This window comes from Carlito syrichta, unplaced genomic scaffold (assembly GCF_000164805.1).
Source record: "Carlito syrichta isolate Samal-C Ts95f unplaced genomic scaffold, Tarsius_syrichta-2.0.1 Scaffold305277, whole genome shotgun sequence".
NCBI lineage: Eukaryota > Metazoa > Chordata > Mammalia > Primates > Tarsiidae > Carlito > Carlito syrichta.
In genome coordinates this window covers 83,313-110,008 of record NW_007249373.1, presented here as the reverse complement: position 1 = coordinate 110,008, position 26,696 = coordinate 83,313, and the positions used below count along the sequence as shown (strand labels likewise).

Here is a 26,696-nt window from a genome sequence, read left to right as displayed (position 1 = left end):
TATTGTGTTGAATCTGTACATTGCTTTTTGTAGGATGAACATATTAACAATGGTGATTCTTCCTATCCATGAGCATGGAATATTTTTCCATTTGTTTGTTTCTTCTTGGATTTCTTTGAGTAGTGTTTTGTAATTCTCATTGTAAAGGTCTTTCACTTTTGTGGTTAGGAAGATGCTGAGATATTTCATTTTTTTGGTGGCTATTGTGAATGTGATTGAGCTTTTTATTTGAGTCTCTGCCTGCTTGTTGCTGATGTATAGGATTGCAACTGTCTTCTGCACATTTATTTTGTACCCTGAGACTTTGCCAACGTCCTTTATCAATACAGGCAGGTTTTTGACAGATTCTTTTGGATTTTCAAGGTATAGGATCATATCATCAGCAAAGAGGGATAACTTGACTTCATCTTTTCCTATTTGGATACCCCTGATTTCCTTGTCTAATTGCCTAAGCTAGGACTTCCAACACAATATTGGACAATAGGGATGAGAATAGGCAGCCTTGTCTTTTTCCAGTTTTCAGGGTAAATGTTTCTAGTTTCTGTCTGTTTAGCAATATGTTAGCTGTGGATTTGTCATAGATGGCACTTACTATTTTGAGGTTTGTTCCTGCTATACCTAGATGTTTGAGGGATTTTATCAAGAAGGGATGCTGGATTTTATCAAAAGCTTTTTCTGCATCTAATGAAATAATCATGTGGTTCTTGTTTTTACATCTGTTGATGTATTTAATGACATTTATGGTCTTGTGAATGTTGAACCAGCCCTGCATCCTGGGGATGAAGCCTACGTGGTTGTGGTGGATGATTTTTGAGATGTGTTTTTGGATCTGATTTGCTAGAATCTTGTTGAGGATTTTTGCATCTATGTTCATAAGGCGTATTAGCCTGTAGTTGTCTTTATTTGTTGTATCTTTACCCATTTTGGGTATCAGTGTAATGTTAGCTTTGTAAATTGATTTGGGGAGAATTCCATCCTTCTCAATTGCCTGGAATACTTTCAAAAGGATTGGTATCAGCTCCTCCTTGTACATTTTGTAGAATTCTGCTGGAAAACCATCTGGTCCAGGGTTTTTTGTTTTGGTAGGTAGTTTTTGTATAGCAGAGTCAATTTCCTGGGTTGTTATTGGTCTATTTAGTTTCTCAAGGTCTTCTTGTTTTAACATGGGGAGATTCTGTGATGTCAGAAAGTCCTCCATTTCATCTAGGTTATCAAGTTTTTTTCCATATTGGTGTGCGTCATATCTTTGATAATCCTTTGTATTTCTTTGGGGTCAGTTGTGATTTGATCTTTTGTATTTCTGATTGTATTTATTTGGGCTTTTTCTCTCTTTTTCTTGGTCATTCTGGCTAGGGGTCCATCAATCTTGTTAATTCTTTCAAAGAAGCAGCTTTTGTTTTGTTGATGTTTTCTATGATATTTTTGTCTTCTATGTCCTGTATTTGGGCTTTTATTTTTGTGATTTGGATTCTTCTGCTAAAGTTTGATTTTATAGTTCTAATTCCACTACTAGTTCCTTGAATGTATACAATATGTTTTCAAAAAGTTTCCTCTGATAAAGATGTATATTAAATAGCTTAAAATTGGAAACAGATTAAAAATTTATCCTTGACATTTGATAAAGGTATTTTTGGCATCTACAAACATCTCCTGTATTCAAATACTGTTGTAGCATATCATTTTCTCTGTAAAATGTAATTAGGAGTGACTGAAAGTTTTAATGGTCCACTCTCAACCTTTAATGAGAGTTTACACGCTTTATTATACATTCTTTTGTGTATTGTTTTTCTGAATATAAAATATTCAGAGACTAGTTATTATGAAGCCCTTAGTTATAGTAGGCTGAGTAGTTTTCAAAAATACTTTCACATATAATCAAAATTTCACATGACTAGTGACCAGCTTTCAAAGATCTGAAAGTAAATAGAATGAAATAAGTTTTTTCGACCCTGTTGTTTTTACAAAATATAAAAGATCTTTTTCATTATTAACAGTATATATGAGATATATTTGATTATGGGCAGGCTAGTTGTCCTAGTTTTTAAGCAATGTCAAAGCAGCCATGTCCAGACAATTTTTTCAAAATACCATATATCCTAATAGAAATCTGTAAACTAGAGCTAGTTTTTTTTAGTACTAATTCCTCATTTTTTTTCTTTTTTGTTTGAAGTTGGCATACTCTGTTGGAGTCACTTTGGTGACTCTGAAGTGATATCATTTGAATTTTGGTGTGATGAAAGGAAAAGCATGAATTTAGATAAGATGTAAATTTTCTCAGAAAATTATAGGCTCAGAATGCTTTCTTTAATTAAAACTTCTCATCTGTGTTTTGCTTAGGAAAACAGTGACATTGTTAATGAAATTCCATCATGGCAAGAGCAGATCCTTGAAAATGAAGATGTCATTTTTCTTAGCAGGAAGGACAAAACCATTCAACATGTGGAAGTATTTTGTTATGCCAGGTATGAAATGTATTTACTGAAGATAAACTAACTTGATGACTTCACTCTTCTTCAGAAGAAGCCAACAATAAGGATTATATGGCATCAGCTGCTACAAGTCACATTGATATAATATTTTTGCCTGTTTTTTGAAATATAACTTTCAGTTTTCTGTTTAGATAATAACAATAACATCTTACATTAATACCTAACAATTTACTAAGCTCTTTTAAATGCACTGTCTTATTTGATCTTTACAATAATCCTGTGCTAGGGTAAGGCAGATAATAATAGTTGCATTTTTTACAGAATCCTCAATGGAGCTCAAAGAGACTGAGTAATTTGCTAAAGGTCACCTGGCTTGGTAAATGATAGGGCCACACCTAAACTAGAAAGTGGTGGAGCCCAAGATTAAATTCTAGGATTTTTTTTTACTCCTACTCCAATATTGCTCCAACTGTCACCATCTTTCTTAGATAACATTCAGTGTGGCAAAATGGAAGATATTTTAACATTAAAAAATTAAATTGAGTAGTCATAACATTTGGGTACATATTTTTGTAAATTAGGATACAACAGTGGGAGGTAAGAACATTTTAAGTGTCTCCTTCTGAGTCAGATATTTGTTGTTTTAAAACAATTAGAATAGTTAATTCTTTTGAATGACATATGATTGACAAGTTGAAAGGTAATAATCACATAGTTAAGTGCAATCATTCAAGTAGTTATAGAGTCCAGAGTTTTAGAACATCTGACTGTCAGGCACTTTAATAGTAATTAAAACATACAATTTGACCGGGCATGATGGCTCATGCCTGTAATCCCAGCACTCTGGGAGGTGGATGCAAGAGAATTGCTGAGCCTACGGGTTCAAGACTGGCCTGGGCAACTTGGTGAGACCTAGTCGCTACAATAATTAAAAAAATAAGTAAAACTAACCAGGGGTGGTAGCACACGCCTGTAGCTCCAGCTATTTGGAAGGCTGAGGCAGAAAGGATTGCCTGAACCCCGCAGGTACAGGCTGCAGTGGCCATAAAACTCCAACTCAAAAAACAAAACAAAACAAAAAAACATACAATTTAGTTCACTAGGGATTTTTCAAGATATACTTTGTCATCTTATACATCCTTGTTTTTGCAGAAGTGGTAAGTGTGACCTGAGACTGAAAAGTGTGGGTGTTTGTACTTGATTTCTTAATCTATGTTTATATTTCAGGTAACTAGTATTTTCCCCCATAAATATACAGTTAATGTTCTATGAGTTTCTGCAGAAGCACAGCCTTTGAGATGTCAGCTCCATAGAGTATAGTTTACATAATGCTAAATACCATTATGTATAAAAATGTACAGCTCATCTGACATTATTCAGAATGCTGAAAGATTTACAACAGAAGATGATTTAAACTGAAAAGTCATCCGCTTTAATGAAACAAATAATATATATTTGATAACTTTCTTCTTTGCTCCTGAACATTACTTGACTACAGTATAGTAACAGTTACACTGTGGCCTTTCATGGGGTATTTTTTGATATTTCAGGGCCTCTGCATTCTCTATTCTAAATGGTAATAATGACTGAACTGATGCATTTGAGCATAGAGGAAGTCAGTTCCTGATCTCTTGTTTCATTTTTGAAACTTCTCAAAGGGAAAAAATTAAAGTTGGTAGTGGAAGACTTGTTTGAAAACAGTGAAATAAGACTATGCTATTAACAAGAAGTGAACTGGGATAGTGTTCTGTATGTCTTCTTTCACTTGGAAAGGTTAATTGGTTAGTAATGTCATAGTAAGCAGAAAGAGCCATGAGAACCTCCAGGTAAGTGGAGGACTGTACAGAAAATCCATTTGTCTACAGTAAGTGCTAACAACATGAGTAAATAGGAATAACAGTATTTCAGCCCCAGCTAGACGTGGCATCTTTAATTTTTTTGGATTATCACATAAACTGGGAATTGTATGAATGGAGGTAGGACCAAAATAGCTGTCACAAAGATTTTTATTTTTTTAGTCGGAGTCTCACTTTGTCGCCCAGGCTGGAGTGCAGTGGCACATTCACAGCCACTGCAGACTCGACCTGCTGGACTCAGATGATCCTTCTGCCTCAGCCTTACAAGTAGTTGCAACTACAGGCATGCGTCACCATGTCCAGCTGTTTTTTTGACTTATTGTGGAGACGAGGTCTCGCCAATTGCCCCCGCTGGTCTCGAATCCATGGGCTCAGACAGTCCTCTCGCCTCGGCTTCCCAAAATGCTGTAACTACTGACGTAAGCCACCATGCCTAGCAAAGACTTTCTTTATATTAAAAGTCATTACCCAGGACCCACTGGCTTAAATCATAAGCCTCATTTATTTGATACATGTTTCTGACAACCATGTTTTCTGGTTTTTCTACTATTGTAGTTTGAGGCAGCAAATAGGAAAGAGGTATCTTCTAGAGACAAGCACTGAGAACTACTTGGAGACCAGGGTTATAGTCCTGCCTTTACCACTTAACTTGTTATATGATACTGAGCAAGAGAGTCTTCACTTGGGGCCTCTGTTTTGTCATTAACAAAACATGAGGAGTTTGGACTAGGTGATCACAGAAGTCCCTCTGGGATCTAACATGTTGCTGTTTTAGGTGCTGTTTGATAGATTAACAAGAGAGAAATGGCCATCAGCAAGCTGAGAGCTGACTTTGCCCATTTAGTGTAGGGGTAAATGACTTTTCTTATTGGAATATCCCCCAAGGCCGTCACTATATTATAGCACAGTATAACAATTAATGGTTATAATTATATCCAAGTGTCTTCAGGCAAACGTTAAATAATGTTCTCTGTCTTCTACTGGACAAAGTAGGGGGATTTGAAGTACATTTTAGAAAGATGAGTATTAAAAATGGTTAGAGTAAAAATGTATTATTTTAAGAAATGAGTGTTTTTTTAATCTAGAAAATTCTTTTTTCAGCTGGGCTCAGTGGCTCATCCCTGCAATCCCAGCACTTTGGGAGGTGGAGGCAAGAGGCTTGCCTGAGTCCAGTGGTTCTAGACCAGCCTGGGCAACATGGTGAGACCTCATCTCTATAATAAATAAAAAAATTAGCTGAGCGTGATGGCACTCACCTGTGCTTCCAGCTACTTGGTAAGGTGAAAGGATCATCTGAGCCCAGCACATTGAGCCTGGGTGACAGTGAGACTTTGACTCAAAAACAAACAAAAGTTTTACAGTTTTATGTTGTATGTTTAGGCCGTTGTTCTTTCTTTCTTTTTTTTAATCTAAGGATATACAGTTGCTTCGGCACTATTTGTTGAAAAGCTATTCTTCCTCCATTGCTTTATGCTTTGTGCCTTTGTTAAAAATCAGTTAGCTGTACTTGGGTGGGTCTGTTCCATTTATATATGTCTTTTCCTCCAGTAGTAGCACACTGTCTTTATTACTATAGCCACATAATAGGCCTTTATATCAGACAGAATAATTCTTCCTAGTTTACTTCTCTTTGTCCAGATAGTCTTAGCTATTCTAGGGTTCGTGCCTTTCCATATACCTTTTTTTTTTTTTTTTTTAAGTCTGTGTCTTACTCTGTCATCCAGGCTGGAGTGCAGTGGCATGATCACAGTTCACTGCAGACTTGACCTTCTGGGCTCAGGTGATCCTTCTGCCTCAGTCTCCCAAGTAGCTGGGATTGTGAGCATGTACCACAATGCCCAACTAATTTTTTGATTTTTTTATAGAGATGAGGTTTTGTTGTTGCCTAGACTGTTTTCGAACTCCTGGACTCAGGCAGTCTTCCTGCCTCAGTCTCCCAAACCACTGGGATTACAGATGTGAGCCATCATACCTGGCTAAATGTTTTTAATAAGCTTGTCTGTGTCTAAAAAAAATTGCTGGAATTTTGATAAGAATTGCAGTAAAGCTATAGATCAGATTGAAGAGAATTGACATCTTTATTATTTTGAATCTTCCAATCTATGAACATGGTATATCTCTTCATTTATGGAGCTCATTTTTGATTTTCTTTAATAGAATCTTGTAAGTTTCAGGATACTGATTCTGTACGTGTTTTGTTAATTGCATACCTAAGTATTTAATTTTCTTTGGAACAATTGTAAATGGTATTGTCTTTTTATTTTTTTATTTTTTTGAGTTGGAGTCTCATTCTGTCACCCAGACTGCAGTGCAGTGGCCACTCCCGGCCACCGTAGCCTCAACCTGCTGGGCTCCGGCGATCCTTCTGCCTCAGCCTTCTGAGTAGCCGGAATTACAGGCTTGCGCTATCACGCCCGGCTGATTTTTTGATTTATTGTAGAGATGAGGTCTCGCTGCCCAGGTGGGGGTCTTGAACTTGCGGGCTCAGGAAATTCACTCACCTCAGCCTCCCAAAGGCGCGGGATTACAGGCTGAGCTACCGAGCCCGGCTTGTATTGTCTTTTTAACTTTAATTTTCACATGTTCGTTATTAATATCTAGAAATGCAGTTGCTTTTTATGTTTTGATCTTGACTATAACCTGAAATCTTGCTGAACTTATTCTGGAAATTTTTTTGTAGATTCCTTGGGCAGGAGAGGGGCCAAAGCTTAGGAAGCCTAGCAGTGGCCATAGCTCAAAGAGCACATGGCCACACCAGAATCTAGTAAGGCAATGGCCGCAATAGCCTAGCAATGACTTTTTTTTCCTTAAATAATCTATTTTCTGTTGAGGGTCATGTGTTTTCTGTCTGTAACCTCTGCCATGTGCCACAGGTTAATTGTGTTTTCTACTTATCCTGGGGCTCACTGTGCCTTTTTTTTCCCCAAAGAAAGTTATTATCACTTCCTGAGGGTTTTTGATTGTATACCAATGCTGGGCAATAATCTAGGGTCTCTCATTTGCTAAATATATTGTTCTTGCCCACTATTCTCTCAGCATAGGTAATTCAAATCTACAATCTGGTCAAATGACAAATTACCCAAGTACTACCATTTAAAGGTCATTCATGCCAAGAGTCTACTGTATCCAGTTCTTTCAAGCAAATAGATAGAAGTTAAACTCGAATTTTTGGTGTACTACATATGTGGGATATTATTTAAAATATTTTTGTAAATTTCTAAAATATCATGTAAAGATGACTTTATAATAATATGAAGGCTGAAATATAATGACTTATCTTCTCACTTTAGACCAGTGACTTAGCTTATATATTGAGTTGGTGTTCATTAGGCAAAAATCTGTGATTTGATTTGCACATTAGGCCACTTGGTTATTTCACATTAAGAAAATAATGAAATATATATTTCTTGGCCGTATACAATATTATAGCCATACCAGTTGCCTTCTGATTTTTAATTTTTTATTGTAAGGAGGACTGGGCAGGAATGCAAATGGATCAGTGTAAACCTATCACCATTATGGAAAACACTTCAAAGCACATGGCAAGTCAATAACACTGTATTCTAATATAAACATATAGGATAGTTATGTTTTGGTCACTATTGACTTATTTTCAAAAATTATCCTGAAGTGATCAATTTAAAGGTTTTGGTGATCATTTCAACATTAAAATTTAATATTTTGGGTTAGTACAGAATCAGGCTAACATGTAAATTGCAGTAATTAGGACATTATCATAGATTATTATCGTAAACTCTGAAGAACTATATAGGTTGTTTTATCATAACTATGTTATCCTGAGTGCTGCTTAAAATAAGTGGGGTAAGTACTAGTTTGGACCTAGAAATATTTTTGCTATGCAAAGGTTGCTTTTCTTTCCTTTTTTTTTTTTTTGGAAGGTGAGACAGCAGGATTTACTGAGGACGAAATAGCTCCCAGAGTGTGAGGGGACCCAAGGGGGTTGCCTGATTGTTTTTCACTGAAATGATTTTGTTATTACATCAGGGATCCCTAACCTGTTAGGAATTGGACTGCACAGCAGGAGATGAGTGGCAGGCGAGTGTCAGATCAGCGGAGGTATTAAATTCTCATAGGAGCATGAACACCATTGTGAACTGTATATGTGAGGGATCTAGGTCATGTGCTCCTTATGAGCATCTAATGCCTGATATCACCCCCCTGTGGAAAAATTGTCTTCCACGAAACTGACTCCTGATTCCAAAAAGGTGGGGATTGCTGTATTATATTATTGACTTACGGCAAAAAAGTGAAAAACGACTAATATTTGTTGGACATTATCTTTGTGACAAATGTTGTAACCTGTAGCTTTACATATTAATTTCATTTGTTCTGTGCCACAGCCATGTGAATAAGCTATAGGTTTATCTTGCTGGCAAATAAACTGAAGCTCAGGAAAGCAAGAGATAGCAGAGCTAGGATTTGCACCCATGTTTATCTAAATCAAAAACCTATGCTAGGGGCCAGGCATAGTGGCTCATGCCTATAATCCAAGCACTTTGGTAGGCTGAGGTGGTAGTATTGCTTGAACACAGGAGTTCAAGACTAGCCTAGGCAACATAGTGAGACCTTGTATGTACAAAATAAATTAAAATAAAAATTGGCCAGGTATGGTGGCGTGTGCCTGAGGTCCCAGCTATTCGGGAGGCTGAGGCAAGAGGATCACTTGAGCCCAGGAGTTTGAGGCTGCCTTCAAGCCTGGGCAACAGAGTAAGACCTCCCAACTCAAAAAAAAAAAAAAAAAAAAACAACCCGACAAAACACACATACACACACATAACCTATGCTAAGGCTGGGCACAGTGGTTTATACCTGTAATCCCAGTACTTTGGGAGGCCAGGGTGAGAGGATGGCTTGAGGCCAGGAGTTCAAGACAAGCCTGGGCAACATAGCAAGATCCCATCTCTAAACAACAACAGCATCAACACCTTTACTATTTCCTTTGTATCATGTTGTATTTCAGTCAGCAGGTAAACACATATATGTACACTGTGGGATCCATCCCACCAAATGAATAAAATATTCCTTTTGTGAAGACTGACACCTAAGGCAGTGCATTTACTTTAATTTGCTAGAATCCTATATATATTGCAATGTAATCATATCTGTAATCGAAAATTAAAGTGCCTAACTGCCAGTGTTAGGAAGGTATGAGATGAATCCAATATTCTTTAGTTGTAGAGGCTGTAGTTTATATGTCATGGGATTTTTTTTTTAATTGACATATAATAATTGTATATATGCATGGGGTACAATATAATGCTTTGATACGTGTGTGTGTGTGTGTGTGTGTGTGTGTGTGTGTATAGTGGAATGAGGAAATCAGGCTAATTTGCAAATTCATCACTGTAAAACATCTATCATTTATTTGTTAGGAGAGCATTAAAAATCTTCTCTTCCAGGCATTTGAAATATATAATGCATTATTGTTGACTATAATCACCTTAGTGTGCAATAGAGTACCAGAAGGTAGTCCTCCTATCTAATTATAGCATACTTGTTGACCAGTCTCTTCTGTTCTTCCCAGTCTCTGGTAACCGCTATTCTCCTCTCAACTTCTAGGAGATAAAGTTTTTAAGATTCCACATATGAGTGAAATCATGCAGTATTTGTCCTTCTGTGCATGGCTTATTTCACTTAACATATTGTCCTCTAGGCCCATTCATATTGTCACAAATAATAGGATTTCACCCTTTTTTTATGGCTCTGTAGTATTCAATCATGTATATATACCACACTTTTTAAAAAATCCATTCATCTGTTGATGGACACTGAGCTTGATTCCATATCTTGGCAATTGTGAATAGTGCAGCAGAAAATATGGGAGTATAGATGCCTCTCTAACATACAAATTTCATTTCCTTTGGATATATATCCCATGGTGAGGATTGCTGGATCATATAATAGCTCTATTTTTAATTTTTGAGGAACTTCCATACTGTTTTCCATAATGGCTGTATTTACATTTCTACCAATAGTGTATGAGAATTATGCCCCTTCTCACCATAGAATATTTTTGTAGTTTTTATGTGAGAATAAAAGTAGCAATTATTTCTAGTTTTGACTTTTCAACAGACCATGAAAAGGCACAGTACATTAATTCACACTTAAGTGACATAAACTCAAATAATTCTGTCGTTAAAAATTGTTGCTTGTAGCCGGACTCGGTGGCTCAGCCTGTAATCCCGTGCCTTGGGAAGCTGAGTTGAGTGGATTGCCTGAGCCCACGGGTTCAAAATTGCTGGGCAATTTTGTGAGACCTCATCTCTACAATAAATCAAAAAATTAGCCGGACGTGGTAGTGCACGCCTGTAGTTCCAGCTGCTTGGAAGGCTGAGGTGGAAGGATCCCGGAGCCCAGCAGGTCGAGGCTGCGGTGGCCAGGAGGGGCTACTGTACTCCAGTCTGGGACAACAGAGTGAGACTCCAACTCAAAAAAAAAAAAAAAAAAAAAAAAAAATTGTTGCTTGTTAGTTGCATAATGTCATGTAGTTTCTTTATGAGAAGAGATTTTATCTTTCCAAAATATTGACAGTAACTTTACCTTTTCTGCCCTATTTGTTGCATGTTATTGAACATTGTTTCTCTTTTTCTGATGTAAGTTAGAGCAGGATGAAAATTTGCTTCTTAGATTCAAATGAACTAACTCTGGAGAATTGATGTCAAAAATAAGGATTTTTCGTAACAAGATTCTAAAATTCTGCTTATTTATTTTGAGTACTGAAATTTCAACTTAAAATTATACAAGCAACGAGTTTCTTGAACAATATCATCAGTGGAATAATACCAATAAGAAAGGAATACAAATAAAAGAAATGTAAAATCACCTGTTATTTTTCCAATTTAGAGGAAGCTACTTATCACTGTGTACAAGTAAGTTGTTTTAGCCCAGAAGTGACACAATTCCCAATTACAATTGATTTAAACTTGTAGATAGGTGGGCATGTTGGTGGGTACCATGAAGATTTGTTATTGTGCTACTTGAACACATCAGAGCACCTGGCAGCTGCTCCACCCTTCTCTTAGCTTTCCATCCAGGGTTACACGATGGTTGCTACAATTCCAAACCAGTTCTCACATAACAAAAAAATCTCTAAACATGAAAAAGAAAGGGGAAAGAGTTTTGCCTAACATGTTTATACTTTTTTATTATACTGAAAGTCTTCACCAAGAGCCTCCAGCAGATTCTTTCTTAGCTCATTGGCTAAAACTGGTTAATGTACTCACTGATATGTCAATCACCAGCAAAGATAAATGAAATTACCATATTAGGTTTTGATTTGTCATTATTCATGCCTTAGGACTGGGTACTTTCAGTCTGATACTGAAAAAAATTGAGGCTGTTGTAGCAAGGAGTAATGGGGTAATGGTTATTGAGTAGATAACCAATAATACTGCTGTATTCCATCTTATTAAATTTTGTTCTTGGATAACTGTGACAAGAGGTTGGTGTTTCAACTATATTCTGCAGTATGTGGTTTTAAGTGATAACAAATAGGGAAATATATTTACCAATATATTATTTGCAGCAAGTCAAAATTGATTTCAATTTTTTAATATTCTGTTTTCTAGAACAGTTTTGGAATAGCCTGATTTTTATACTTCTTATGAGTAGTCATTAAATATTTGTTTTGGAATAAACAGCTGGGTAGCAGTATAACATATATTGTGAAAATCAGAAATGAATGGCCTTAGAACAAAGTGTATATACATCGAAGTAAAATAATGTGACTTCTGCAACAAGCTGTTGAGGGGAAAAAAGCTGCAAATGTTTGAAAAATGAATGGTAAACACCTGTGCTGAATAAATTATCCAGCTGGTTGGCAGTTTTTCATTTGACTCATCTAAAAGACTGACTGTTACAAGGCATTAATAAGATACATTCATTTTGAGGTGTTTCTTTGTTAGTACTGTTAATTGATAAGTAGTACTAGATAATACCAGAATTTATACTCCCCAATTCTCAGTGTTACATGCAGATTTTGGAAAAAAAAAAAAAATACACTTACACAAAGCAGTATTCAGTGGTTTTAGTTAGGTAAAAATTACCTAAAAAATATTGTTATACTATATTTTAAATGGCCTTTGGAATTCAAATTAACAATGTAAATGACATTTAATTTGTGAAATCTATTTTGATAGTGAAACTTTTAATAAAAACTAATAATGCAAATTGTTTTCCTTAACAGATGGTCCCTGGCTTCTGAAGGTTTGACTTACAATGTCTCAGCTTTACAGTGGGTTTATTGGGGTATTAAATATACTTTGACTTGCTATACTTTCAACTTATGATGATTTTATCAGTGCGTGGCCCCATCATAAGTTGAGAAGTGTCTGTATAAAAACTGTTGTAATATTTTATAACTCAAAGGTACTTTTGAAGGCTTATAATTCAGCCACATTATTTTGTAATTGGCAAATGTGTTTTTATAGTTTTCAAATATATTTAAATTACTAAATTAATATAATTGAGCTATTATTTAATTCTGATGTTTTCTTTGAAAGTTTGAATGTCTTTTAAAGATGATATCTTTTACCACAGTATACAGTTTTAAATCTGGGGGAAGATAGCCCTTTCTGATGAACAGAATTTTGCTTAAGTGGAGTTTTCTTGTATACCTTACCTAAAAGTTAAATGCCTTCTCATTAGGTATTAACTTCAGCCTTGACAGAACTCCAAAAATATGGTAGTTGTTTTCAATGGAAAGTGAGGACAATATTGTGTTTCTTTTTCTTTCTTTTTTTCTTCTGAGTTGGATCTCACTCTGCTGCCCAGGCTGAGAGTAGTGGCATAATCATTGCAGCTCACTGCAACCTCAAGCTCCTGGGCACAAGTAATCCTCTCACCTCAACCTCCTGAGAAGCTGGGACTACAGGCACATGCCACATACCCAGCTAATTTTTTATTTTTATTTTTTGTAGAGATGGGGGTCTCACTATGTTGCCTGGGCTAATATTGTGTTTCTATTGCTTGTGTTTTCTGCAAGGCTAGTAATTTAACCAAATTATGACGTAGAGACCAGTAAAGCAAAAGTTTGTGGTTGTAGAAAAATTTCCCAAAGAATAATTTCTTTTCTTACACATTACCTTTCGTTAAGTATTATGACTTATTATCTTCCATATTGTCTAGCATTGGTAATGCATTACATTCAAGCCCTCTTTTGCAGAATGTAACAGACAGATCCACTGCCTAGATCAGTTGCTGTGCTGTTTCTGTGGTGTCATCATCGTGATTTGTATTAAGAGAGGTTGCCATCTGTTTTATCTGTAAAGTGTAATGAATTATTCTGTTATTTCTTATTTTAAAACTTAAGCATAAAATTTTTGCTGAAAGTTTTCACCTTAGATTCCTCAAGGAATCCACTTAAGTTTTGGTTTTCAAAATAATGAAATTGAATACAAAGTATGAACAATTCTGTAGAAAATATACAAATCACATTTGATATTATTGCTCTTCATTTTTAATGTTTGTTAATAGCAGTGATGCTATTGTGCGTTTATGTAGCCAAAGAACTTTCATCATGGGAATGCAGAAAACCTAGGTATCTTTGTCTAGATCTGAAAACTATTGCTGTAACATTAATGATATCAATTTGTTTTTTCATTTAACAGTAAATATGTCATTTTATTTCTTGACATATGAGTACTATTTTATTGTCATTTTTCCTTTTTTGTTGTGTTTATTGTGTTAATTTTGTTTTTTATTTTTATTTTTGAAAATATAGTATATTGAAAAGTAAATTAGAGAGACAGAAAGAGAAGATTCACCTCCCCAAGGTGGCAGAGGGGACCAAAGCCAGGAAGCATGGCAACAGCCATAGCTCAAAGAACACATGGTCACACCAGAGCCTAGCAAAGCAATGGCCTATTGTGTTGATTTTAATAAGCCATCTTTTTTTCACTGAACCCAGACTTTTGAATTTACAATATAATGTTTTTCCGTGACCTAATTTTTTTGTGTGTTTTCTGCAATGTATTTGATTCATATTTGAAACAAAAATATCCTATTGCATTCATCAAGCATTTATTAGATACATCATCTACAGAGCAATGCAGTAGGTGTTGTGTGGGGTACAGAAGAAGTGGTGTTAGGGTCTTCCCTAAAGTGAATGAAAGTCTAGTTCAGGAGATGAAGCATATGCTGGACAACTAAACTATTAAAAAAGGAATTGATAAATAAATGCAAGGTAAACTCTATATATGTATTGGAGGAAAATGAAATAATAGACTGATGAGAGTGGGTAGGTTAAGGAAGACTTCTTGGAAGTGAAATTTAAACTTTTTCTTAAAATAGTTAAAGTATGTTTGGAAATGGGGGAATTGTGATATGGGGAATGGGAAGAATAACCCAGAGGAAACAAATGATATAGGCTAAAATATGAAGATTAGAGCTGATAAATTGGGAATTGGAGATGCCATGTTGGAAAGTAGGTGGAGATGGAACTAGAAAATTAGTAAGTAAAGAAGGTGATTTGGTTTAGAGACAGGAAGAGGAAGATTTTTATGGGATGGGTTTAGATTTAATATAAGGGCTACTGTTAATTCTTGAACAATCAACTGGTTTTTTACTAGGTACTGAGCAGTAGGGCAAATCAGTGAAAATAGTGGGTTCTGTGGATAATAAAATATCATGAAGAAATTAATGATGGAGGTAGACTGAATGGGAGCTTGTTGTATCAACCAAGACAATAATGGCCTGAGAATGTTAACCCTAGTAATTACTTTGGAGATGGGGCTTCCAATAGAGTAATAAATACCAATACTAAAACAATGTACGACTGGAAAGAATACAGAAGGATTCTGTTAGATAACTGTTTTGGAAATCATTCTCAAACCTTGTTTTTCCTCGGCTCTCACATTCACAACAATCAACATGGAAGACTTCTGTGACCAAATGTGTAGGGTTTTTTCCCCCACCGACAAGCAGTGGGTACCAACTTGGCACCCTCCAATTTTAAACCTACATTGTCTGCCTGGAGATCCCACAAGTTGAGGGCTCAGTCCCCAAGACTGCTTCCTCTACAACTTTAGACAGTAGTTGCAAGTTCAAACCTAGACAGCTACTGACCAACCTGCTTCAAGTTGGGGTTCCCATGGACCCCTCTTTGGGTTTGATTAACTTGCTGGAGTGGCTCACAAAACTCAAGGAAACACTTGCTTACTTTTACTGGTTTATTGTAAAGGTTATTACAAAGGATACAGATGAAGAGATGTGTGGGGTGAGGTATGGAGGAAAGGGCATGGAGCTTCCATGCCCTTCCTGGGCGTGCCATCCTTCAGGAACCTCTGTTCATTTATCTGAAAGCTCTGAACCCTGTTCGTTTGAGTTTTTATGAGGGTTTCATTATGTAGGCATGATTGATTAAACCATTGACCACTGGTAATCAACTTGATCTTCAGCCCCTCTCTCCTCCCTAGAGATTGAGTGGTAGGGCTGAAAGTTCCAAACCTTTAATCATGCCTTTGTCTTTCTGAAGACCAGCCCCACTCCAAAGCTATTAGTCTACATCAGCATACAAAGACAGCACTTTGGGGATGAAGACCAAATGTATATTTCACAGTATCACTGTACCACATTGTGATAGGCCAACTTAAACTTTTCAGAGCGTATTTTTTCCCCTTTACTGAAGGTACCTCTGTCATACCACCAAGTCAAGAACTCAATAATAATCATCTTTGATAATTACTAGTGTTGAGCATTTGCTGTGTCCCAGGCAATGTGCCAAGTTCTTTGCATGCAATATCTCATTTAATCTTCAAAACAACCTCGAGAGGTAGGTAATAGTATCTCTATGTTATAGATGGGTAATTTAGGTGGTCTCAGAGAGGATGAGTTCCAAGTTCACAGAGCTAACTTGTCAGTCATAGGGTCAAAGTTTGAACCCAGATGTGTTATTTCTGAAGGCTGTGTTCTTAATCAATTTATTGATTTGCTTCTACAGTACAATTCCCCAGTCTGCCTTAAATTCTCCTAAATGTACACGTGATGTGAAATCTTGATGTGTATTTTGCGCATCTTAATTATGTTTCGTATTGTACTGAAACCTTAAGATAAATGTTTAATGTCCGGTTCAGTCACATAAGGCAAAATGTATATAAACTTGATTAAAAGGGGTAAAGAATTTAAAAATTGCCTGGCTGAATGTGGTGGCTCACACATGTAATCCCAGCACTTTGGGAGGCTGAGGCAAGAGGATTGTCTGAGCCCAGGGGTTTGAGACCAGCCTGGGCAACTTGGCGAGATCTCATCTCTACAATAAATTTAAAAAGCCAGGTGTGCTGGCGTGGGCCTGTAGTTCCAGCTACTTGGAAGGCTGAGGTGGAAGGATCACCTGAGCCCAGTAGGTTGAGGCTGCGGTGGCCGTGGGCGTGCCACAGCATCCAGCCTGGACGACAGAGTGAGACTCCAACTCAAAAAGAAAGAAAGAAAGGAAGAAAAATTGCCATGAAAATTAAAGCAGTGTAAAAATGTAGTGAAGTACAATTATCAAAAACATAGTGTTGATTATTATAATTTCTTATTAGTCAGGATTTGCATGAAGATGTCGAAGAAGCTGGCGCACTGCAGAAAAATCATGCCTCTGTGACATCTGCAAACTCCTCAGAAGCTGCAGATTCTTCCTGCCTGCCTACAGAAGATGAGTCATTAGGCTCTGGTAACTGTGAAATGCCTGCAGAGCAAACTCCAAACAGTGCTCCAGAGAGTACTCTAGAAGTAAATGGCGATAAAGTGATAGGAGAGAAAGAAAATCATTGTGATAATAAAACGTGTGTACCATCAACTTCAGGAGAGGAAACAAGTGAAAATGTGCCTACAGCAAAAGATACTGCAGAGCAACCAAAGAAAAATAGGATTACTTACTCGCAAATTATTAAAGAAGGCAGGAGATTTAATATTGACTTAGTATCAAAAGTAAGTACTAACTTCTAGTTGATTGAAAATAGCATCTGGGCCTATAAACCCAATTTTTATGATTTTATTTTCTGAATCGCAGGGTATTATTTTTATAAAGAGATAGTAGCCAGAAGTTTATAATTCATTTAAAATGTTCCTTAAATACAGATTAAAAACACATTAAAATGCTTCTAATGTGTTTTTAGTCTATACTAAGAGTACTTTTTTACTTAAAGAATACTTCTGTACTAGAGCACATAGTACATCCTAATAGTCTCCTAACACATGGACACTGTGAATTCTTTTGAAAGAAAAATTCTGTCAATTTACCTAAACTCTGTTAGCCTTTATATATAGTAACTATTTTGACATCTGTATGATTGATGACTATACTAAATAAATCAGTGCATTTTTAAAAATCATATATTCAGGTATGAGAGGCTTGGAGGATAATTTAACAGTGGAAAGCAGGAATGCTAGGAAGAATGCTATTGTCTTTGACTATTTTTCCATCCTTGGGTCTTAGAAGAGTACAATGTTGCACTGGGTTTATAGGAAGCAGGACTTCCCATAAGGAAGGCCCCTGGGTTTCAGAAGGTTACAGTTGCACTGGATTTATATAGGAAGCAAGACTATTTTAGTGCAAAAGAATAGAAAACCAGTAAGATAAAGGATCATGGCTTTAGAAGGTTGCAATGTAGGACTGGGTAAAAGTAGAGAAAAGCAGAGCAAATTCCATAAATTGAGGGCCAACAATAAGAAATTGAGAAGTAGGAGAGTGAATAACATCAGACTTGCCTCAAAACCAGGCTTTTCATTTTAATGTACTTTCTTCAAGTTCCAAGTGATAGGAGATAGAGAGGGACCAAAGCATGTCCCTCACATTTTGCTGATGTAATTCCATATCCTTATACTCTTCACTTTGTACTTGATGCCTAAAAATATTAATATCTTCTTACCCATTTTACTTTCTGTCAAATAGCACTCTGTGTCTGATTCTGTCACGGTCTGAGTTGCCTATTGCCTTGATCCTACTCTATATCTTTGATCCTGCCATGTTTTGAAATCTGTCCCTTTTCCCACCTTGGCTGTTTGTCTCTGGATGGAAGTTTAATTCTTTTTTTATTTTTATTTTTTGAGTTGGAGTCTCACTCTGTCCTCCAGGCTGGAGTGCAGTGGCATGCTTATGGCCACTGCGGCCTCGACCTGCTGCGTTCAGGTGATTCTTCTGCCTCAGCCTTCCAAGTAGCTGGTACTACAGGTGTGCACCACCACATCCAGCTAATTTTTTGATTTATTGTAGAGACAAGGTCTCTCCAAGTTGCCCAGGCTGGTCATGAACCCCTGGGCTCAGGCGATCCTCTTGCCTTGGCCTCTCAAAGTGCTAGGATTACAGGCATGAGCCACTGCGCCTGGCTGGAAGTTTAATTCTAGCTCACTGATAACCTTCCTGTTTTTATGAGCAAGCAGTACTCTATAAAATAAGTTAAACAAAACAAAACAAAAAAATAGAAATAGTAAAATAACAAATGGATTTGTTCTGAAAATTCCATTTTTAATTAGTTACTTGGAATTTGGAATACTTTACGTAAATGATGATATAAGTGTGGTTAATAATCAAGGCTATTTCAGTATATATCTCTAAGAAACCTGCACTTGTACCCCCAAATTTTCAGGTAACATATTTCAGGTAACATAAAGGTTCAAGACGTTTATGAAATAGCTTTGGTACATATACGACACACACACACACACACATACACACACACACACACACACACACACACACACACACACACACACACATATAAAGAATCAAAGCTATTTCATAGAAGCTTCAGACCTTTATGTTTGCTGAAATACAGTATATATCTTGCAAAAAAAATGGCATATTTACTGTCTTTTTAAAAAAATGTTAGTCATTTAATGAACATTCATTAGTGCCCAATGGATGAAAAGCAGTGTATTTCATGTTATTAAGGCAGTTAGTCACTCTTTGGAAATTTAATCCATTCTAATAATTGCAGTTATCACATCTAAGTTTAGGATGATTGCCAAATATCTATTTTAAGCCCTAACTCTTTCCTACAGTCTAGTTTGATGTCTCCCAACTACTTGACATTTCTACATGGATTCCATCTCAAAGGCATCATGGTGTAATTACTTAACAGCTACCGTGGGCTTTACAGTTTGCAAAACATATCCATGTACGATAGCCTTTAAAAAAGTATAGCTCAGGGTATGTTAGTTAAATAAAATACATAGTTTTATACTGCTCAAACTCACAGAGAAAATAATCAAAGATGCGGTCTTTACATTTAAAACTCATTTCTTTTGTTTTTAAATATGGAACGCTTCACAAATTTGCATGTCATCCTTGTGCAGGGGCCATGCTAATCTTCTCTGTATCGTTCCAATTTTAGTATATGTGCTGCCGTAGTAAGCACTAAAACTCATTTCTATAATTATGGAAACACCATGTCAACTGAAGCAAAAATTGTTAATTATTAATTTTAATTCCATTACTTTTTTATCAAATTGAAGTGTTCTCTAGCCTCTCATCACTGTGAAATTGCTGTAGTAGATTGCTTAGAGGGTGGTGAAAAAAAGGCTTAGGTTTAAAAATGGTATACATTCATTATTTCTGAGTTTCAAAAACCATAGTCTAGTTCAGTTTTAATTGAAATTTGTTTTCGTGTTTCAATGATATATTAAAACCATTTTTATTTTTTATTTATTTAGAGTTTTGCTATTTTACTTTATTACAGAGATGTGTGGTAAAAGTGAGGATTAACTACATAGTGAGGATTAACTACATAAGTAGGCTGCATGCAGGTGAAGTTTGGACTTTTAGCTGGCACTCACTACCCATGTAGACCAGGATTAAATGCATTATTTTTAAGCTGGCATTAAATCTTAAACTTTATTAGATCTTATTAAATAAAAATACATGTTTTCTATATTAATATTTTGAAAATATTATGGCTTTTGAGGGATCCTTAAGTCTCAAATGTTTGTTTTTAAACAAATGAGATTTTCAAAGTACCTGCTTTTTATTATTTTTTTTATTTTATTATTATTTTTTGTTATAAAGATGTGGGGTACAATTCAGGGTTAAGTATACAAATGTTGATTATGCAGGTACCCTTGTTGATGAGGTATGTCCCTCCCTCCCCTAGCAGTTTCCCTCAACTGCCAAACCCACCCCACCTATTCTGACAGTTTCCCACTAGGGATTCCCATTTTGCCAATCCCTTTCTTATAGTATTATAATAATTGTTCAAGGTCCACTTATGAGTGAAAGCATGTGGTACTCTCTTTGTTTTTGTGATAGATCACTGTGTATGATTGCTCTAAATCCATCCAAGTTGCTGCAAAGTCCATATATTTGTCCTTCTTTATGGCTGCATAATATTCCATTGTGTATATGTACCATATTTTTTTATCCAGTCCATCTTCGAATGGCAACATGGTTTGTTCCGTGTATTTGCTATTGTGAACAGAGTTGCAGCAAACAAACATGTGCAGGTATCTTTTATGTAGAATGTTATGAGTTTCCAGGTATATTCCCAATAGGGGAATTACTGGGTCATTTGGAAGGAAAGTCAATTTCTAGTTCTTTCAGAAATTTTCACATTGTCTTCCAAAGAGGTTGCACTAGTTTCCATTCCCACCAGCTACGTAGAAGCCTTCCTTTTTCTCTGCATCCTTGCCAGCATCTGTTGTGTTTGATTTATTAATGATGGCCATTCTTACTGGGGTTAGGTGGTATCTCAGTGTGGTTTTGATTTGCATTTCTCTGATGATGAGTGAGGCTGAGCACCTTTTCATGTGTCTGTTGGCTGCCCGTGTATCTTGTTTTGAATAGTGTCTATTCATGACTTTTGCCCACTTTTTAATGGTGCTGTTTGTTTTTTTCCTTTTGACACGTTTGAGTTCCTTATAGATCCTAGATGTTAGGCCTTTGTCAGATATACAGTTGGCAAATATTTTTTTCCAACTTGTCTATCTTATTTCTTAAGGTATATGCATTTAGGGTTCCAAATAGGATCTGGTTACCAGTTCCAATTTCTGTAAGGGTGTCTCCTGCGTTTTCTAAGATTCTTATACTTTGAGGTTTTATATTTAGGTCTTTGATCCATTTAGAGTTAATTTTTGTATGTGGTGATAGGTAGGGGTCCCGTTTGAATCTTCTGCATGTGGTCAGCCAGTTTTCCCAGCACCATTTACTGAATAGGTTCTCCTCTCCCCAGTGGTTGTTGTTGGAGGCTTTGTCAAAGATGAGTTGGTTGAGAAATTGAGGCTTTGCTTCCTGAATCTCTATCCTGTCCCACTGGTATATATGCCTGTTCCTGTACCAATAACAAGCTATTTTGATTACTATAGCCTTATAGTAAATTTGAAGTCTGGAAGTGTGATACCTCCTGCTTTGTTTCTTTTGATAAGGATTGTTTTGGCTATTCGTGGTCACTTAGGTTTCCACATTAATTTCTGTATTGTCATTTCCAGATCTGAGAAAAATGATGTTGGTAACTTAATGGGTATTGTGTGAATCTGTAGATTGCCTTTGGTAGAATAGGCATCTTAACAATGTTGATTCTCCTATCCATGAGCATGGAATATTTTTCCATTTGTTTGTTTCTTCTTGGATTTCTTTGAGCAGTGTTTTATAGTTCTCATTGTAAACGTCTTTCACTTCTCTGGTTAGGAACATACCAAGGCATTTCCTTTTTTTCCTGTGGATATTTTGAGTGGGATTGTGCTTTTAATTTGGGTCTCTGCCTGCTTTTTGTTGCTGTATAGGAATGGAAGTGTCTTTTGCACATTTATTTTGTATCCTGAGACTTTGCCAACATCTTTTATCAGTGCAAGCAGGTTTTTGACAGATTCTCTTGGATTTTTAAGGTATAGGATCATATCATCAGCAAAGAGGGATAACGTGACTTCCTCTTTTCCTATTTGGATACCCCTGAATTCCTTCTCTTGTCTAATTGCCCAAGCTAGAACTTATCGCACAATGCTGAACCAGAGGGGTGAGAGTGTGCAGTCTTGTCTTGTTCCAGTTTTCAGGGGAAATGTTTCCAGTTTCTGTCCATTTAGCAATATGTTAGCTGTGGGTTTATCATAAATGACACTTACTAATTTGAGGTATGTTCCTTCTTTTTTTTTTTTTAATTGATTTTCTATATATTTGCAATGAACAATCCAAATATAAAATTAAGACAATAATTCCATTCATTCACAAGAGTTTATAAACATTGAAATATTAAAGAAGACCTGAATAAATAGAAAAACAACCCATGTTCATGGATTTTAAGATTTAATATTATTAAAATGACAACATAACTCAAATTGATCTAGAGTTAACATCATCCCTATCAAAATCCCAGCTGGCTTTTTTTTTTTTGCTGAATTTGACAAGTTAACTTTAAAATTCATATGGAAATGCAAGGGATCCAGAATAACCAAAACAATCTTGAAAAAGACAAAGTTGGAGGACTCACACTTCCCAGTGTGAAAACTTAACTATAAAACTACAGCAAGGAAGAAAGTATACTACTGGCATAAGGATAAATGTATTGATCAATGTACTAGAATTGAAAATTCAGAAATAGATCCTTATATTTAAGGTCAATTAATTTTTGACAAGGATGCTAGCTTATATCAATGGGAAAAGAATAGTCTTTTCAACAAATGTTGATGAGGCAACAGGATATCCATATACAAAAGAATAAACTTTTAACTCTTCCTTACACTATACATAAAAGTTAACTCAAAGTGAATCACAGACCCAAATGCAAGAGCTAAAACCATAAAACCTTTAGAAGAAGCATAGTACACACTAAGTCTTCATGATCTTGGATTAAGTAAAATCTTCTTAGTTATGACACCAAAAGCAAAGCAACAAAAGAAAAAATAGTAACACTAAGTATCATTATTAAATAGAAGAATATACATGTAAATGAGTCTTACTTTCTGTAGGCCTTGTTTTAATCTATATTAGGACATAGTAACTGTTTTAATCTGGTGGGGGTGAAGGTCCCATTTTAAGTCCATGGGATTCCATTTTTTCATACTAATTTTAAATGTCAAAGATTTCATTTTGATGCAGTTTATTTTTCATTGGGTCAGAAATCTATGTCCACTATGTGATATGTTAAGGCCATAGGTGCTAAAACCATGGAGGATTTAGACAAGGCATTAGTTAAGATGGTTAAGATATGGCATACCTGTTTCTCCTCTATTTTACATTTGGTAACTCCCCTAAGAATATGGGGTACCTTTACATTTAGTGAAATTCTTATATGTAACTGTAATTTGAGCCCCAGTACAGTTAAGGCCATGAAGTTTGCCAATTCTTCTTTTTTAGCAGAGTTAATTTAGAACCTATGCTTTATTTTTTAATTTTTTAATTTTTTTATCTTAGAAAGTAGCATTTTATTAGCACCAGGGTGACTCAGTGGGCTACTGCTCCAAGGCTGAGCAACCCAGAGAAAGAGGGGAGGGATTTTATATGTAAGTTTAGGTAAGGAAGGGGTGTTGGGTTGTATGACTATACATTTTTCTTTGAAATTTGCAAGGTTGTATTTAGCAAAACCAGATTTTCAAAGTACAAATTGTCTCCAGGGTATACATGACAAGCAGGGGTTGTAAACCAATAACTTCATAAAGAGAGGATTGGCGGGGGTAAAGGTGTGAATCAATTACTATCTTGCATTTCCAGGAAAGTGGTCTGTGGCTATTTTGTTTTCTCACGTTTCATGTCTAGCAGGTTTGGAGCTTGCTGGTTGATTTTTTTTTTTTAATCAATATTTTTTATTATGGTTTTGTGGGGTACAGTTAAGGGTTAGGTGTACAAGTATGTTTCATTCAGGCACCCTGTTGATAAGAAGTGCTTCCCCATCCCCAGACAGATATTTGCTACTGTTAATCCAATCCCCCCCCCCATAGTTTCCCAGAACTGTCAGTCATTTTCTTATAGTATTACATTGGATGTTCAAGGTCCATTATATGAGTGAGAACATGTGATATTCGGATCTTTGTTTCTGTGAGAGGTCACTCAGTATTATAGATTCTAGTTCCATCCAGACTGCTGCAAAATTCATGATTTTGTTCTTTTTTATGGCTGCGTAGTAGTCCATCGTATATATGTACCACATTTTTTTAATCCAGTCCTCTTTTGATGGGCAGCATGGTTGTTTCCAGGTTCTTGCTATTGTGAACAACGCTGCGATAAACATACGTGTGCAGGTATCTTTTTGATAGAGTGATTTGAGTTCTTCAGAGTATATTCCCAGTAAGGGGATTGCGGGGTTATATGGGAGGTTGATATTTAGAGCTTTTAGGAATCGCCACACTGCTTTCCACAGAGGTTGCACTAGTTTACATTCCCACCAACAGTGTAGAAGTGTTCCCTTTTCGCCACACCCTCTCCATCAGCTGTTATTTTTTGAGTTGTTGATAATTGCCATTCTGACTGGAGTTAGGTAGTATCTCATGTGGTTTTGATTTGCATCTCCCTGATGATTAGTGAGGCTGAACATTTCTTCATGTGTTTGTTGGATGCTCGGAAGTCCTCTTTTGTGAAGTGTCTGTTCATATCTTTTGTCCATTTTATAATGGGGTTGTTTGTTTTTTTCTTTTCACCACATTTGAGTTCCTTGTAGATTCAGGATGTTAAGCCTTTGTCAGACCTGGTGTTGGCAAATATTTTTTCCCAGTCTGTAGGCTGTCTCCCTGCTTTCTTGATGGTTTCTTTGGCCTTGCAGAAGCTTGTCAGTTTAATAAGGTCTCACTTGTCTATCTTCTCTCTTATGATCTGTGGGTTTCGGGTTTTGTTCAGGAATTGGATGCCAGTTCCGATTTCCATGAGGGTATTTCCTTCATTTTCTAAGGTTCTTATGGTTTCAGGTTTTACATTTTGGTCTCTGATCCATTTGAAGTTAACCTTTGTACATGGGGATAGATAGGGGTCCTGTTTCAATCTTCTGCATGTGGTGAGCCAGTTTTCCCAGAACCATTTACTGAATAGGTTCTCCTCTCCCCAGTGGTAGGTGGTGGAGGCCTTGTTGAAGATGAGTTGGTTGAGAAATTGAGGTTTTGCTTCTGGAATCTCAATTCTATTCCATTGATCTGTATGCCTGTTCCTATACCAATACCAAGCTGTTTTGATGATTGTAGCTTTATAGTAAAGTTTGAAGTCTGGTAATGTGATACCACCTGCTTTGTTTTTTTTGCTGAGGATTGTTCTGACTATTCTTGGACATTTGTGTTTCCATATGAATTCCTGTGTTGTCTTTTCTAGGTCTGAGAAGAATGTTGCTGGTAATTTGATGGGGATTGCATTGAATTTGTAGATTGCCTTAGGTAAGATGGACATCTTCACAATGTTGATTCTTCCAATCCATGAGCATGGGATATTTTTCCACTTGTTTGTGTCATCTTTGATTTCTTTGAGCAGAGTTTTGTAGTTTTCATTGTAAAGGTCTTTCACGTTTCTGATTAGGAAGATGCCAAGGTATTTAATTTTTTTGTGGCTATTTTAATGGAATTGTGTTGTTTATTTGGGTTTCTCTTTGTTTATTATTGGTGTAGAGAAATGCGATTGTCTTTTGTACATTTATTTTGCATCCTGAGACTTTGCCAAAGGCCTTTATCAATGTAAGGAAGCTTTTGACAGATTCTCTTGGGTTTTCAAGGTACACAATCATATCATCTACAAAGAGAGATAACTTGACTTCCTCTTTTCCTATTTGGATACATCTGATTGCCTCCTCTTCTCTCATTGCTCTAGCCAGGACTTCCAATACTATGTTGAACAGGAGGGGTGAGAGTGAGCATCCTTGTATTGTTCTAGTTTTCAGGTGAATTGGTTCCAGTTTTTGTCCATTTAGGAGTATGCTGACTGTGGGTTTCTCATAGATGGCTTTTACTATTTTGAGGTATGTTCCCCGTATGCCTAGATGTTCAAGGGTTTTTATCAAGAAGGGGTGCTGGATTTTATCAAAAGCTTTTTCGGCATCTAATGATATAATCATGTGGTTTTTGTTTTGACATCTGTTGATGTATTTAATTACATTTATGATTTTACAAATGTTGAACCAGCCTTGCATCCCAGGAATGAACCCTACTTGGTCATGATGAATGATTTTTGAGATGTATTGCTTAATTCGGTTTGCTAGGATCTTGTTGAGAATTTTAGCATCTATGTTCATCAAAGATATTGGCCTGTGGTTCTCTTTCTTTGTTGGAACTTTACCTGGTTTGGGTATCATTGTGATGTTGGCTTCGTAAAATGATTTGGTGAGAGTTCCGTCTTTTTCAACTGCCTGTAATACCTTCTGTAGGATTAGTATCAGCTCCTCCTTAAATGTCTTGTAGAATTCTGCTGGAATGCCATTTGAACCAGGGCTTTTTTTTGTAGGAAGTTTTCTTATTCCGTAGTCGATTTCCTTGATTGTTATTGGTCTATTTAGGGTCTCAATTTCTTCTTGTTCCA

At 36.2% G+C, this 26,696-nt stretch overlaps 1 protein-coding gene across 1 annotated transcript in view; it reads left to right on the top strand.

Moving 5' to 3' along the window:
* LOC103263809 (rab proteins geranylgeranyltransferase component A 1) overlaps positions 1 to 26,696 on the top strand; it is a gene marked incomplete at its 3' end in the record, with an annotated part of 182,040 nt that overhangs the window by 74,632 nt on the left and 80,712 nt on the right. Inside the window, exons 4-5 of the mRNA XM_008061466.1 lie at positions 2,338 to 2,462; positions 16,828 to 17,215. Coding sequence (XP_008059657.1) covers positions 2,338 to 2,462; positions 16,828 to 17,215 — 513 coding nt within the window. The remainder of the gene's footprint in view (positions 1 to 2,337; positions 2,463 to 16,827; positions 17,216 to 26,696) is intronic.